Source organism: Hemitrygon akajei, chromosome 7 (genome assembly GCF_048418815.1).
Source record: "Hemitrygon akajei chromosome 7, sHemAka1.3, whole genome shotgun sequence".
Taxonomy (NCBI): domain Eukaryota; kingdom Metazoa; phylum Chordata; class Chondrichthyes; order Myliobatiformes; family Dasyatidae; genus Hemitrygon; species Hemitrygon akajei.
Genome location: NC_133130.1, coordinates 65,412,689 through 65,428,985, shown reverse-complemented (window position 1 = coordinate 65,428,985; position 16,297 = coordinate 65,412,689). Strand labels below are relative to the sequence as shown.

The 16,297-nt window shown below is 37.4% G+C and overlaps 1 protein-coding gene across 1 annotated transcript in view; it reads right to left on the bottom strand.

Moving 5' to 3' along the window:
- rel (v-rel avian reticuloendotheliosis viral oncogene homolog) overlaps nt 1-16,297 on the bottom strand; it is a 55,424-nt gene that overhangs the window by 22,120 nt on the left and 17,007 nt on the right. Inside the window, exon 5 of the mRNA XM_073051055.1 lies at nt 7,825-7,916. Coding sequence (XP_072907156.1) covers nt 7,825-7,916 — 92 coding nt within the window. The remainder of the gene's footprint in view (nt 1-7,824; nt 7,917-16,297) is intronic.

The following is a 16,297-nucleotide window of genomic DNA, read 5'->3' as shown; positions in this document are numbered from 1 at the left end:
GTACAAAATTAAGGGAGGGAAGTTTAGGGGAGACATCAAGGGTAAGTTGTTTTTTTAAAAAAAATACAGAGGGTTGTGAGTGCCTGGAATGACTTGCCAGAGATGGTGGTGGAGGCTAAAACATTAGGGGTATTTAAGAGCCTCTTGGACAGGCACATGGATGAAAGAAAAATGGAGGGTTATGCGGTAGTGTGAAAAGAGGATGCTGTCCAAGTTGCATGCCATCTTGGACAATGTCTCCCATCCACTTCATAATGTACTGGTTAGGCACAGGAGTACATTCAGCCAGAGACTCATTCCACCAAGATGCAACACTGAGTGTCATAGGAAGTCATTCCTGCCTGTGGCCATCAAACTTTACAACTCCTCCCTCGGAATGTCAGACACCCTGAGCCAATAGGCTGGTCCTGGACTTATTTCCACTTGGGATATCTTACTTATTATTATTTAGTTATTTATGGTTTTATATTGCTATATTTCTACACTATTCTTGGTTGGTGGAACTGTAACAAAACCCAATTTCCCTCAGGATCAATAAAGTATGTGTCTGTCTGTCTGTGTGGGTTTAGTACCTTTTTTTTTAAAGGATTATATGGGTCAGCACAACATGGAGGGCTGAAGGGCCTGTACTGTGCTGTAGTGTTCTATGGTGAAGTAGAAGTAAGGAAGATGTTAAAGTTAACTGCTGTGTCATAAAAATGATCCATATAAAATTTAAGTTTTGTGTGTACACTTGGGAAATTCAAACAAAGGTAGCAGAAAATCTGTACAATGAAGAGTGCCTCTAATATTACAGGTAAAGGTCTAGGTACAGGTCTGATCACCTCATACAGCTAAAGCATCAAATGGATATTCAATACAATCTCTTCAGAAGCTTATGGAAGAATTAAGATTTTCTAAAAATGAAACATTCAAAACTCTCCTTCAGTCACATTCTACAATTTAGCAAATTGCTCCCAGATGTGGATTTGAGAGAATAGAAGTGAAATTTGTGAAATTTTGTTGAGAACAACTATTAGCTCTGAGTGGTTATTTACTTTGAAACAAAACAGCTAAGCAGAGATCTATGATTTGGTGGCATGACAGTAAGGACTTGCTTTCAATAAGAGGTTAATAAAAATAAAACAAATTCATGATAGTTGGTGGAAGCACTAGGGTGAACTAGAGAAGAAGCTTTTGCTCTGTGGGTGGTTCAGCAGCCACGGTCTGAAAAGATGGCTGAGTCATAAATATTAAATCACATTTGAACAAGTACTTGATACCTTGTTGTCTAAAGGACTACAGATCAAAAGCTGGAATCTGGGGTTAGGCTGGGTATCTTTCTCATGTGACATGGACATGATGGGCAAATATTCTCCTGTTGCCATAGGTTTATTTATTCAGCTCTCTAATACTAATCTTCAAGCAGAAGCAATTAATTTTCTTTGAGAATACAGAAATAACCAGTCAGGAAAATTTATCAGCAACATGCAACAAGTACCAAGATGGTCATTTTTGGACTTTAATCTACTGAAAGTGTGAAAAATAATCAGATTAGAAACATGTATTTCTTACAAAAAATGTTTGTGGCACATCTTATTTTAAGACAATATATTCTATAATACTTCAAGGATGGGCAAAAGACTTGTGCAAGATCTACTTTATGTAGTTGTCTTTATATTTAAACTATGTTATTTTAAAATATACATTATTGGTACTGTAAATTTAAAAACTATAAAGATACAAAATGATTTAACATTAATAAACTAATGTTATTAACATTAGCTGAACTTCAAAACAAAAACATTTGGAGATTTTCTGAGCTGGGAAACATTGTTATAAACTCAAGCTGTTCACAAGATGGAAACTATTTAAACTTTATTGTTCATCTGTTCTTAAAACTTGAGAACCTACTAGTTTTTTTTTGCAATTTGTGGCATTTTAAAAGGAAGTTAGATAGAAACTACACTTCCTCTTGTACTATTTTTAAATTGCATATCCTTTTAAGATGATTCAATTGTTTGTATACTGTATTTTAATTAAACAAACATGACACTAAACTGTTGATAGATCTGAACCTGAAAACACAACCAATGGCAATCTGATATAGGTTTGTTTTTAAACCACAGCAGTCCATCTCACATTTGGCATGTTGCAGATAATAAAGCGATTTTCAGAACTGGGGCCATTTCCTGTGTTCGGTTCCCTTTTAGACATCACAGCTTCACAGACACCAGCTTCCTGATATCTACTTACTATACAATTACAACCAAAATGTTCATTGTACTAAACCTGAACTTAATGCACATATCTGATGATTGTTTCAATCATAGTAGTCCTTCTTCACCTTCCAACAAGACTTCTGTAAGTCTTGTCACTACAGCTACTCTCAACAGAGAATAGCAAATTCCATGAATTATCATACAACATTTATAACAGTTTATAAAATAAAGATTTTTCACAACTTATACTTTGGATGAATTTCAATACTACCAAGAAGATGTGTTTTTTTTAAATACAAGCAATAAATGATAAGTGTTTTAACTTTCTATTTTCAAACAGACAGATAATTTGTTGATCTGTGACAGCCCACAGAAATGAGGACTTATTAACTGACAGACAATAGAGAACTAGGGTAAGGAGGTTATTTCAGGTTTGCAAAATCATCTAGTGGAGAGATACTGGGATCAGTGTAAAGTTTTAGTTACTTACTATGCAAGCCATCAATTTAGATTAAGGGACAAAGTGTATTGGGTCAGACTTGGTGAGAAAGCAAGTGAGCACAGGAAAGTAGACTAGATGAGTGGGCACATTAAGGATAAAGGTAGATTCATAAAATTATACATCACCAATCTGCTTCTGCAGACCATGATGCCCATCAAAACTAATCCCATTTACACATTTTTGGCCCATATCCTCCTGAACATTTCCTGTCTAAATATTTATTTTAGACATTATAATTGTACCTGTGCATACACTTCCAGTGGCAGTTTGATCCGCCTTCTATGTGAAAAAGAATTGCCGCTCAGATGTTTTTTTAAAATCTTTCCTCTCTCACCATAAATCTTTGAATCCACTACCCTGGGAACATGAGCAAGAATTTACCCTTTCAATGTCTCTCATACTTTAAAAAAAAATATAAACCCATACGAGGTCATCTCTCAGCACTCTTTGTTTCAGGGAAAATAGTCACAGTCTAATCTAATCCCTCTTTATAACTCAATCTCTCCAATTCAGGAAACATATTTTAAGAGTCTTTTCTGCACCCACTCTAACTTAATCACATCTTTCCTGTTGTGTGGCAACCAGAAATGCATGCAATACTCTAAATGTATTCTAACAAATGTTTTACACAACTGTAATATTGTGTCTCAATTCCTGTACTCTGTACTCAACGCTTCAAAAGACATCACTTTGGCAGTCTGACTCAAGTTCCATCAGCTATTCATTTTCCCACTTAATAAAAATCTTGTTATAACTTTAAACAACTTTCTTCACTGTACCCTACAGCATCAGTATTGGCATCTGACTATCCATCTATATCCTCATCAAAGTCATTGCTATATGACAAACAAAAGAGACTAAATGAATGGGCACAAATAAAACATATTTTTAAAGGATAAAGTGGGGAATGCAAAAGTTATCCATTTTGATAAAAAAACCCACAGAATATTGTTAAACTGAAGCAATAGCTTCAAATGCTAAAGGGAATTTGGGTCTCCATGTACACGAAACTTGTACATAGCAAGTAAGTACTATGCATAATAAGGAGAGCAATAGATTGCTTGCTTTTTCTGCAAAAAGATGAAATAGAAGTGAAGACAGGGCACTAGAAAGCCACACCTGGAGTTTTGTATGCAGTTTGGTCTCCTTATTTAAGGAGGGATATGGAAACAACAGTGAAGGCTCAATAGATTGAACAATTAAGCAGCAGAGACAGTAACCTTTGGAGTTTAGAACAGTCATGTGATTTTTGTTGAAATGAAAGATTCTAGGGGTGGGGTGGAATTGACTGTGCAGATGTCAAGCAAATGTTTTCACTGATGGGACAATCTAGAAGTAGGGCACATATTTATAGAATTCTGTCAGTTGTAAAGTAAGCTTACTTATATGTAGCTAAAAACAAGGTTAAAAACAATTAACTAGCATCATCTAGGATTTATTCGGTTTTAGTAACACAAGCAGAGACAAATATAACTGTTAATAAATGGCATCATCATATAAATTCATTTGCAATTCAAAAATGTGAAACACTACCAATACTTTCTTTAGTAAAAGGAAGTTTTAAAAAAACTGCAGAGTTTGGAAACCTGAAATAAGACAGAAAATGCCACGAAAATTGAGTATTTGTGGAAATAAAGAGAAATGGTTAAAATTTCAGGAACTCTTCATCAGAACTGAAAAAGAAAGAAACAAGTTAGTGTAAGTAGCAGAGGAGAATAGGATGGTGGATGGAACATTGGAACTTAAGTTTAATCTGATGTTAACTACATCTTATTGCCTCATTTCAGTCTATCTGAGAAATTCCCAGCTGAATCTTTCCAGCATTTTCTGTTTTGATACCAATAATATATTCTCTGGGTTTTTTCACGGCTACCATTTCAGAAACCTAAGGAAGGGGAACATTAAAAATTTTTTTAAAACTTGACATTTATAATCATCCAAAATTTGGCTGAACAAATTACTACCAGATTTTGCAAAAACTAGCTCACACTGACAGTCCCTAAAATTAATTTCAAATGGGAACCATTGGAAATGAAAATATCATGATGATCCCAACTTATGGAGATTCAAAGCCCTTCATCCATCATAAGACTCTGATCTTTAAGAACAGTGAAATAAAACAAACTAAATATATCTTTGTTTCACTTCATGTCTAAGCCACCAGGGAATACAAGTTATATACATTTGGCTTAGATAAAGTCTCAGCAGCAGCAGTCAAAGGTGATCATATTAGCCAAGTTTAAACAAGTGTAGTATTTTGAGCATAAACTAGATTGCTGAATGTTTCCGAAGTCACTGGTAAACTTCATCCACCATCCATACATAGACGGAGGAATGCTATAATATCAACTGAGGGAAAAAGACTGGGATGGTGGGGGAACATGTTTGTGTTGTTGGGAAGTGGGGAGAAGTTGGATAGTAGAAATATGAATATTTAAATGTTTTTAGAAAAATACTTTGATTTCTTTGTTTTGGCTTCTTCTTTAAGGAAAGTTACAATCTTAATTCCATCAAGTACCTTGTTGCAAATTTTTAAAGAAACCATCTAGAAACTACAAGATGGGTCACAATTATGCAAGTTCTGAACTCAAAGCATTATCATGATGTTTAAAGTCAATCTCAATTTGATTACAATGGCATTGCAGCCAATTTAAATTATACGGCAAATTATTGCTAATTGCTGGCACAAATGAAAGGAGTGAATGTTTTGTTTTGATTATCATATCAAGGAAAAGCTCTTGTATAGAGTCATGGAAAACTACAGCACAAAAACAGGTCCTATGGCTCATCTTGAATGCCAAGCAATTGAACCTTCCTGACCAACTTCCCATGCAGGACCTTGTCAAATGCCTTGCTAAAGTCCATTTTGACAACATTCACTGCCTTGCCTTCATCAACTTTCCTGGTAACTTCCTTGAAAAACTATAAGACTTGTTAGATATGACTTACTATGCACAAAGCCATGTTGACTATCTCTATCAGTCCATGTCCATCCAAATATTTATATATCTGGTCCCTTAGAATACCTTACAATAACTTTCCCACGACTGATGCCAGGCTCACCGGCCTATAATTTTCTGTCTTATTCTTAGAGCCTTTCTTAAACAACGGAACAACATTAACTAACCTCTAATCCTCCCGTGGCTAAGGATGTTTTAAATATCTCTGCTAGGGTCCACACAATTTCTGCATTAGTCTCCCACAGGGTCCGAGGGAACACCTTGTCAGGCCCTGGGGATTTATCCACCCTAATTTGTCTCAAGACAGCAAACACCTCCTCCTCTGTAATCTGTAAAGAAAGGGTCCATGACCTCGCTGTTGCATTGCCTCACATCTATAAACTGTATCCATCTCCCAAGCCAATACAGGTGCAAAAAAATCCCCCATCTCTTTCAGTCCCATACATAGATGGCCACACTGATCTTCCAGAGGATAAATTTTGTCCCTTTCTATCCTTTATGCTCTTAATATATTTGTAGAGGCCCTTAGGTTCTCCTTCACTTTGTCTGCTAGAGCAGCCTCATGTTTTCCTTTAGCCCTCCTGAGTGTTCAAATGCATTTCTTAAATTCCTCAAGTACCCTATTGCTCCTGCCTGCTTATAGATGCTGCGTACCTCTTTCTATTTCTTAACCAGAGCCTCAATATCTCTAGAACAACAAGGTTCCCTATACCTGTTATCCTTGCTTTGTTATTCTGACAGGAACTTATTACTTCCGTTCTCTCAAAATTTCACTTTTGAAGGCCTCCCATTACCAAATACACCTTTGCCGGAAAACAGCCTGTCCCAATCCACACTTGCCAGATCTTTTCTGATACCATCAAACTTAGCCTGTCTCCAATTCAGAATCTCAACTTGAGGACTAGACGTATCCTTTTCCATAATTACCTTGAAACTAATGGCATTATCAACAGGAGATGCAAAGTGTTTGCTACACAAACTTCTGTCACCTGCCCTCTCTTGTTCCCTAATAAGAGATACAGTATTGCACTCTCTCTAGTTGGGACCTCTTTCCCATCCAGCTTTTTACAGTATGAGGGTCCTAGTCAGTATGTGGAAAGTTAAAATCACTTACTAACACAACCTTTTGTTTTTCACAACAGTCTGTCTCACTCTACAAATTTGCTTCCTCAAATCCTGCAGACTGTTGGATGGTCTATAATTAATTCCATTAATGTAGTCAAACTTTCTTATTCCTCATTTCTACCCATAAAGCCTCGTTAGACGAGCTCTCCAGTCTGAACACTGGCATGACTAGTAATGCCACCACTCCCCCTTTAATCCCTCCCACTCTACCATCATGTTTAGAGCAACAGAACCTTGGAAAATTGAGTTGTTAGTCCTGCCCCTCCTGCAACCAAGTCTCATTAATAGCTACAATGTCATAATTCCATGCACTAAACTCATCTGCCTTTCCTGCAACACTATGCATTGAAATATACACAACTCAGAACATTAGTCCCATCGTGCTCAACCTTTTGATTCCTGACTTTGTATGTAGGCTCAATAACATCTTTCTCCACAACCACTCCACACTCTGCTCTGTCTCTCTGGTTCCCATCCCCCTGCAACTCTAATTTACACCTCTCTGTGTAGCACCAGCAAACCTTCCTACTAAGATATTAGTCCCCCACCAGTTCAGGTGCAAGCTGTCCCTTCTGTACAGGTTTCACCTTCCCTGGAAGAGAGCCCAATGATCCAAAAATCTCAAGCCCTCCCTCTTGCACAAACTCCTTAGCAATGTGTTAAACTGAATGATCTCCCCATTTCTGGGCTTGTTATCACTGGCACAGGCAGCAATGCAGAATCACAACCCTGGAGATCCTGTTCTTTAATCTTCCCCTGATTTCACAATAGCAATCAAAACATGCACTGGGCAAGCTGCTTAATGGAATATAATGAACAGCTGATCCCTTACACTGACTGACAATTCAAAAAGTCTGAAAATGCAAACAATTTAGTCTGGCTACCAATAGGATATGGAGGGAATTCAATTGATTCCAAACTATTGATATATATTTATCCTGGAGGCCAATATACAGAATTTCCTTGTATATTTTCCACTTATGTTAGTTAATATGAACTAAAACACAGCTCCAAAATGAGAAGGAGAAGTCATTACCATTAAAGGGGTTAAGTTGTCGCTGAATTCGAAACAGAATGGCATCTTTCACTTCTTTCCTCTTCACACACTGAATGCCCAAGTTCTGAAAACTAGAAAACATGTGGCAATTTAATGTCAGAGCTATTGAAGAATATTGTCCTCAAACGCAAGTAAGAAATTAAATAATTCTTTAAAATGAATACATGTATAAACTAAACAAATCAAATTTGTCTGAAAGGTTAGGGAGGGGAAGAGATAATTTAATGACAAATATTTCTTTCCAGTGAGAACCAAGTTAAATTACTTATTTAACATTAGACTGAGCTATTTCACAGACAAAGCAATTCTTCCTTTAACCTTTTCTTGAAATATACTGTATATACTGCATATTTTTATATCAAATAGCAGTACTAGCTGTGGAAAAATGTGCAGGAGTCCATTTCTTAACAAATTTGCATAATACGGCAGTTTAATCTTTGGGACTTCCCCACTACATTTCCCACATGGAAAAACCATGACATCACTACAGCATAATCAGTGACAACAGGGAAGTGCTTATTTAAAAATGCAGTATTGGAATAACTCAACTAGTTGTTTAAGGGATTAATGTTATAGTCCTAATACTGTATTTGTCTACATTACCACAACTTTTGTTAGGAGCTAATAAAATGTGTTTTTAATGAGGTATGTGGCAAATGACACCATGAACACTTGCAGTTTGATACTATACATGACGTTATCAAATGACTTTCAGCTAACTTGCATGGGTATTATTAGCTCTGTATTGCAAAGCATAACACTAATTAGTCTGGCATTAGTCAGACTAATATAAAGAGAACATTCTTGTTATCAGTGTGCTCGGTTTTCACTGTTCCTTTTAGTACTTTCAATTTGGTCTCCAGAAATTATGTACCTTTCATATTACAGAAAAGATATCTGTCACTTGCCAGAGGACCAGATACTGGTTGTTTCTGCCAAATGTAGATTTATTTCTATTGAAGTTGATAAGACCTTTGTAGAACATTCTTGTGTCTGTGTTCCATGCTGCTGTTTATAAAGTCAAGGATCCCTAATGCTATTTTGACCACTTTTCTCAGCTTATTTTGGCACCTAGAGACTCAAATATGTACAGCCAGGTCTTTTTGTACCTCTATAATTTATATTTTCACTCTTTATCTCTCCTACAAAATAGATCACGTCCCTTCCATTTAATTTCATCCACCATGCGTTTGTCATTTTACCAGTGTCTACCCCAAAGTCTAATACTATCCTCCTCTTTGCTTATCAAGTTACAATTAAGACTCTTAGAGGTCAGTACCATAAATAATGGTCTGAAAAACACCCATTAACCACAAACTTCATGTAGTCTGTAAGCCACTTTCTCTCCATCCCACGCTCCACGCTGTCTTTGGCCTGCTACACTGTTCCAACTAGCCCCACCATCAGCTCAAGGAATAACAGCATTTTTCCAGGGTCACTGTAGCTCTTGGGACAGTGCTGAATTTGTCACTACAGATAGCCAGGCATTCCTGTTTACATAGAACAGTACAGCATAGAAACAGGGTCTTTGGCCTATGATGTCCACACTGACCATGCCAATCTAACTAAGTCTACCTGCCTGCACAAGTTCTGTAATCCTCTACTCCCTGCCCTTTCATGCGTCTGCCAAAATGCCTCTTAAATTAACACACGTTTCCACCATCTCCCTGGTAACAATTTCTAGGTATCTACCACTCTGTATATTAAAAAAAATTACTACAGAAATCTTTTATACTTTCCCCCTCTTACTTCAAAGCTATCCCCTCTAGTATTTGACATAACCAGCCTGTGTTGTCTTGTAGTATATATTACTCCAGAGAAAACAGCCCAAACTCATCCAATCTCACCTTGTCATTGAGATTTTCTAACCCAGTCAGTTTCCCAGTGAACCGGTTTGTCAGAAAGCTCCACAGAAGTTACCTGATCAGCTGAGTATTTCCAGCATTCACTTATTTCAGATATCCAGCAACTAATTAGTAAACACATTTCACATTTCCAGCATTTGTTTTCAGTCTATTGTCTTCATTCATCTCCTTTTATTCACTCTTAGCTATTAATGAGTGATCATCGCCTTCTCTTAGATGGTACAAACCACAAAACAATACAGGACAGGAACAGGCCCTGCAGACCAACATATTGTGCAGAACTAATTCAAATAATGACCTTGTACACAGCCATTCTGTCATCACAGCTGGCAAGCTGCACTGGGGGAGTAGTCCTACACCACAGGGTCAACTAGGATCTAACTGGAGGACAGCACCCAGAACCACACTGGAAGAAACAGCGTGGCATACTGCAAATGCGGGTGGCAGAACAATTGTCCAACATGGTTTTAACTCAATATAAATCAGGTATTTTTGTTTTGCCTTGTATAAAATATGAAATGTCCATGTAGCTATTAAAACATGATCAAAAAGCCACATTCATATTGACTTGTATTCACATTTGTAATATCATAGGAATATCATAAATTGCTATATTTGCTTAACTTAAGATACATTTTAAATATTTTTCTATGTACTACTATTGCAGAAAACACAGAACAAAATGGAATTAAGTACAATGAAAACAACATGTGATTAACTTATGATGTTACCCCCAAAGGAAACTAATCAATGAGACATTCATCTTAAGGAATTTTTTTTTTTGAAAATACAAGGTAAATTTGTTCATTTGAACAGAAAAGCTTTTGCAACATTTATAGCTTTTTTAACTCAATTTTTTGTATAAATTTTGTAAATTTCCTACAGAACTCCCAATTTAAAAATGTACTTCATCTAAATTGAAATGAGGCTTTTTGATGCATTCCATGTTAGAATAATATAGATAATTGTAAAGTATAATGCTATGAAGGAAAACTAACATGTCCACTTTTTGAGATTTAAAGCTTAGCCAAACAAATTTAACACCAAATAAATAATAACTAGCTGAAGTTCTGCATCAGTTCAGAAGTAATTTATAAGACCATAAGACATAGGAGCAGAACTAGGCCATCTGGCCCATCAAATTTGCTCCACCATTCAATCATGGCTGATCCTTTTTTCAGAATCAGGTTTATTATCATCAGCATGTATCGTGAAATTTGATAACCTAGCAGCAGCAGCTCAATGCAATACATCATATAGAAGGAAAAAAATAAATCAATTAGAGTATACGTACATTGAATAGATTAAAAATCATGCAAAAACATAAATAATATATTAAAAAAGTGAGTTAATTTTCAAGGTTCAATGTCCATTTAGGAATCGGATGGCAGATCCAGTTCCCAGTCTTCTCCCTGCAACCTTTGATGCCATGTCCAATCAGAACCTATCAATCTCTGCCCTAAATACACCCAAAGACCTGGCCTCCACAGCTGCATGTGGCAAAAAATTCCACAAATTCACCACCCTTTGGTTAAAGAGACAACGATCAGACATTTTTAAATTTCCCCTCCTCTTCATATCAGTTATTCACATTTGTTTCCTCAAAACACGAGTACCATTATAAACAAGTCCAGGTGTTTGTAGAATAGAGAATGAAGAAAGATATGTAAAAATAAATAAAATTTTCAAATCTATGTTTCAGAAATATGCTTTACAATATCCTTCAATTAAATTCTTACAAGATTATGAGCACAATAACAAAGATTTAATGAGTATGTATTATCAAATTATGCTAAAAATAACTGAATTAATTTCAATGAAAGGGAAATGAAGAGATAATGCTAATAACCTTGCATTTGTATTGATGTTCCTCTGTCAGTCATTGGTACTATTACACATCAGGGGGACATTGAACATGGAAATAGTCATTAATTTCTTGCACTTTAACAAAGGGAAGGGTGTTTAAAGCCTTTTCCTCAAACACTCAGTATCAATAAACTTACATAAACTATAGGAATTTCAAACTATTCCCCTAAAATTTCTGAAACAGTTACATTTTGTTGCATGAGGTATGCATGAGATTTTACATGAGGAGAGAATATCTATGTGATTGTGTGAATGAAGTCACTGGAGAAAAGTACTGGTAGATACAAAGCAGCTTCTTTATTCAACAAAACATGGTACAGCAGGCATCATACAGAGATGCTTTCAGTCAAAAGGTCTGGTTGGCCCAATGTGGTGCTCAATATTTTTTATGTGCCAAGCATCAAAGAACAACTCCATATTTACAATGTATGGACAATGCTTTCTTGAAACGACACACAAACTTTACACCTCCCGGTTCACATCCACACCACAGACAGAGGAATGAATTTTAATCAGCATCGTCTGGACTGGGATTCATGGCTTTTAGGAACCCATTGTTCAGAGATGCACTCACAATTAAATCCACAATACATATTCAGATGTGAAGACTGGTAACCGAGTCATTTGCTAAACCCAAAAATTGTTCCAACAATCTACTTAGAAAATTCTCTGATCTGGATAAAAAGAACTAAATGCATCAGTGAATGGAATTCCACTGATGAATTTCAAGATGAATTATGTAGGTAAAATAATATTCATTGTACTTTTACTTCACATTCTGAAAAATGCCAGTTAATATTGTGCCTTTTACTGCCTGACTCTTACACTAACCGTCGCTGTCCTACAGGGTTTTCATACGCTCTGCTGCTACCTAGAAGACTTCTTCTTCCCAAGAGTCTCTTTGTCACTTTAGCATTTCCTTTCAGTTAACTTATGTTCAGATACCTCTGTACCTAGCAGCTCTTAACGTACATACAATCAATGTATACTACACAAGTTAATTGTATGTATATATGATCACACTTAACAGTTACTTGTATATTGTGTTTTATAGGATTGCTTTTATATTTATATTTATTGTGTTTTTTCATACTGCATCAGATCCAGAGTAACAATCATTTTGTTCTCCTTTACATTCCTTTACTGAAAAAGGACAAACTACCTTGAATCTTGAGAAAATCCTATTTAGTCGAAGCCCTATTGCCTGATGTTAGGATTTCACAATTGACAGCAATAAACATTGATAAAGAGAAGGTTCATGCAATATAGATCAGTAGTTCTTTATAGGTGGCATCATTAAAAGGTTAGTGAGCATAGTTGTTTTATTATTAAAGAAAAGAGCTTAGATCTATATCCAAAAAGACCCAGAATCTAACTAGCTGTCCTAGGCATTACCATTTCAGAAAGTTCCATCATCGGTATTCCAGGGTCACTGTGGAAACTTAACAGGAGAAGCTGCTTGAATATTGTGGATACAAGAACAGATATTCAGGCCAAGTACTCTACACCAAATGACTCAACTCCTCACCCACCAACAACTTTCCATTATCTACAAGGCACATTAGTGCACTAGAAAAGCTGACGCCTCAGCTTTAGCGACCTGTCATCAATCACGTCTAAATAGAGCATGCTCTTTCTGTGACAACGTAGCTTTACTCCAGGAGCTCTGGTTTCCTCCTACTCCCAAAGATGTGCAGATTGACTGGTTAATTAGCAACTGGTAATTATCGAAAGTTTGTAGGTAAATGATAGAACTGGGGGAGAGTTTATGGGAATATGCAGAGTACAAAATGGGATTAGAATAAATGGGTGATTAATAGTGCAGATTCAGTTGACTGAAATACCTGTACCCATGCTGTTCGACTCCAAATCAGGAATATGGCAGAAAATTTATCATTTTCTTGTATGTCCACCATGTCATCACTATAAACTGTTACAAAAGTGCACGTCATCCATAAGATTTGCTACAGCAACATGCCATGATGTCTTTAATAACTCAAAATCCAGCCAACAAAAGGACCAGGGTAGTTCACAAAAGGGAATCCCACCACCTACAACTTCCCTTCCAAATGACATGATGGATTTTGGATACACAAAGGCATCCCTTCATTGTCATTATATCTAAATGCTGGAACTCCTTGTCTCACTCTGTGTGGTCACCACTTGAAATGAGCGGTTTCTGATTCCTCAACACCTTCTCAAGGGCAATAAGTGGTGACCCAGACATTGCCACATCTCATGAAATACTGAAGGAAATTTAGAAACAAAAAAAGAGCTTGAAATGAGAAGCCTCGATTAAAACAGCGTATTTAGAACTTTGTAGCTGTTCCTTCATTTTGTGTAATAGCAAAATGCAAACCAATTAAATATATAAATGCATGCTTGTAACCAAGTGAAGATAGATGGAAGAGTAAGGATTAAGAGTGGATGGTGGAAATTTTATGGCTTGTGAAAAGACTGGAACTTCCGCACAGCATTGTTTTGATAAAATATTACAGAGTAGGATATTAAAAAAGTGGTACATAGTTTGTAAAATACATTAAGAAATGAAAATTCTAGTTTCAAAGAGAAAATGGTCACCTTTGGAGGCAATGAGAAATTAACTGGAGTAGAGCATATTTGTTAATTTAATTTTTCTATCTCCATTATAATGTTTAAAACCAGTCAGGTTTTTTATTTAACGTGTACCGTTATAGCAAACAGAATACATATACGAATGCAGTTTAGATTAAAATTATGTTGCCTTTTGGTGCTCAAAATGAGAAACTGCCTCTCTTTCCCACCACCACCACCGAATTCAGTTTGATTAACTCATACAACACTAAAGCAAAGAATAAATAAGTGGCATGGAATTTTAAAAAATGAAATAATTAAAGACAGGAGAAAACAGAAAAATTAAAGTCCTGCAGATGTCAAAACTGTGAACTACAAACAGAAAATGCTAGATAAACTCAGTAGATTACACGTTCTGATGAAGATTCTTTTCTCTTTCCACAGATGCTGGTTGATTTGTTTAATTTTTCCAGATTTTTTTTATTTTACTATTGTGAAATATGGTTACAAACAATTTTCATAAGAGTGCAGAGTTGCTTTGTTATATTAGTAGAATGAGTCATAAGATATCGTGCTTTTAGATATTGGTGCTCAGGTTTGTTTGTTAGATTGCAAGGGATGCATCCCAATAGCTTTGGCAATGTATGGAAGAACTACCAAGATTAGGACAACGCACACAAAATGATGATGGAATACAGTAGGCCAGGCAGCATCTATAGGAAGACATTTCGGGCCGAGACCCTTCGTCAGGACTAACTGAAAGAAGAGATAGTAAGAGATTTGAAAGTGGGAGGGGGAGATCCGAAATGATAGGAGAAGACAGGAGGGGGAGGGATGAAGCTAAGAGCTGGAAAGTTGATACAGAGCTGGAGAAGGGAGAGGATCATGGGACGGGAGGCCTGGGGAGAAAGAAAGGAGGAGGGGAGCACCAGAGGGAGATTGAGAGCAGGCAAGGAGTGATTGAGAGAGAGAGAAGAGAGAGAGAAAAAAGGGGGGAATAATAAATAAATAAGGGATGAGGTACGAAGCGGAGGAGATGCATTAACGGAAGTTAGAGAAATCGATGTTTATGCCAGCAGGTTGGAGGCTACCCAGACAGAATTCAAGGTGTTGTTCCTCCAACCTGAGTGTGGCTTCATCTTGACAGTAGAGAAGGCCATGGATAGACATAACGGAATGGGACTGAGATGTGGAATTAAAATGTGTGGCCATTGGGAGATCCTGCTTTTTCTGGTGGACAGAATGTAGGTGTTCAGTGAAACGATCTCCCAGTCTGCGTCGGGTCTCACCAATATATAAAAGGCCACACCGAGAGTACCGGACGCAGTATACCACACCAGCTGACTCACAGGTGAAGTGTCGCCTCACCTGGAAGGACTGTCTGGGGCCCTGAATGGTGGTGAGGGAGGAAGTGTAAGGGCAGGTGTAGCAGTTGTTCCGCTTATGAGAATAAGTGCCGGGAAGGAGATCGGTGGGAAGGGATGGGGTGATGAATGGACAAAGGAGTTGCATAGAGAGCGATCCCTGCGGAAAGCAGAGAGGGGTGGGGGGGAAGATGTGCTTTGTAGTGGGATCCTGTTGGAGGTGGCGGAAGTTACAGAGAATTATATGTTGGACCCGGAGGCTGGTGGGGTGGTAGGTGAGGACAAGGGGAACCCTATTCCTAGTGGGGTGTCGGGAGGGATGGGGTGAGAGCAGATGTGCGTGAAATGGGAGAGATACGTTTGAGAGCAGAATTGATGGCGGAGGAAGGGGAGCCCCTTTCTTTTAAAAAAAGACATCTCCTTTGTCCTGGAATGAAAAGCCTCACCCTGAGAGCAGATGAGGTGGAGACAGAGGAATTGCAAGAAGGGGATGGCATTTTTGCAAGAGACAGGGTGGGAAGAGGAATAGGCCAGGTAGCTGTGAGAGACTGTAGGCTTATAGTAGACATCAGTAGATAAGCTGTCTCCAGAGATGGAGACAGAAAGATCAAGAAAGGGGAGGGAGGTGTCGGAAATGGACCAGGTAAATTTGAGGGCAGGGTACAAGGGTAAGTGCCGGAGGGAGATCGGTGGGAAGGGGTGCCCTAGCTTCACTACTTGTTGCCTCATAACTTGCTTTAAAATATAGAGTCAGTGGGCAATCTAATATGTGAAGTGATAAAACATATGCTAAAGCTAAATCTG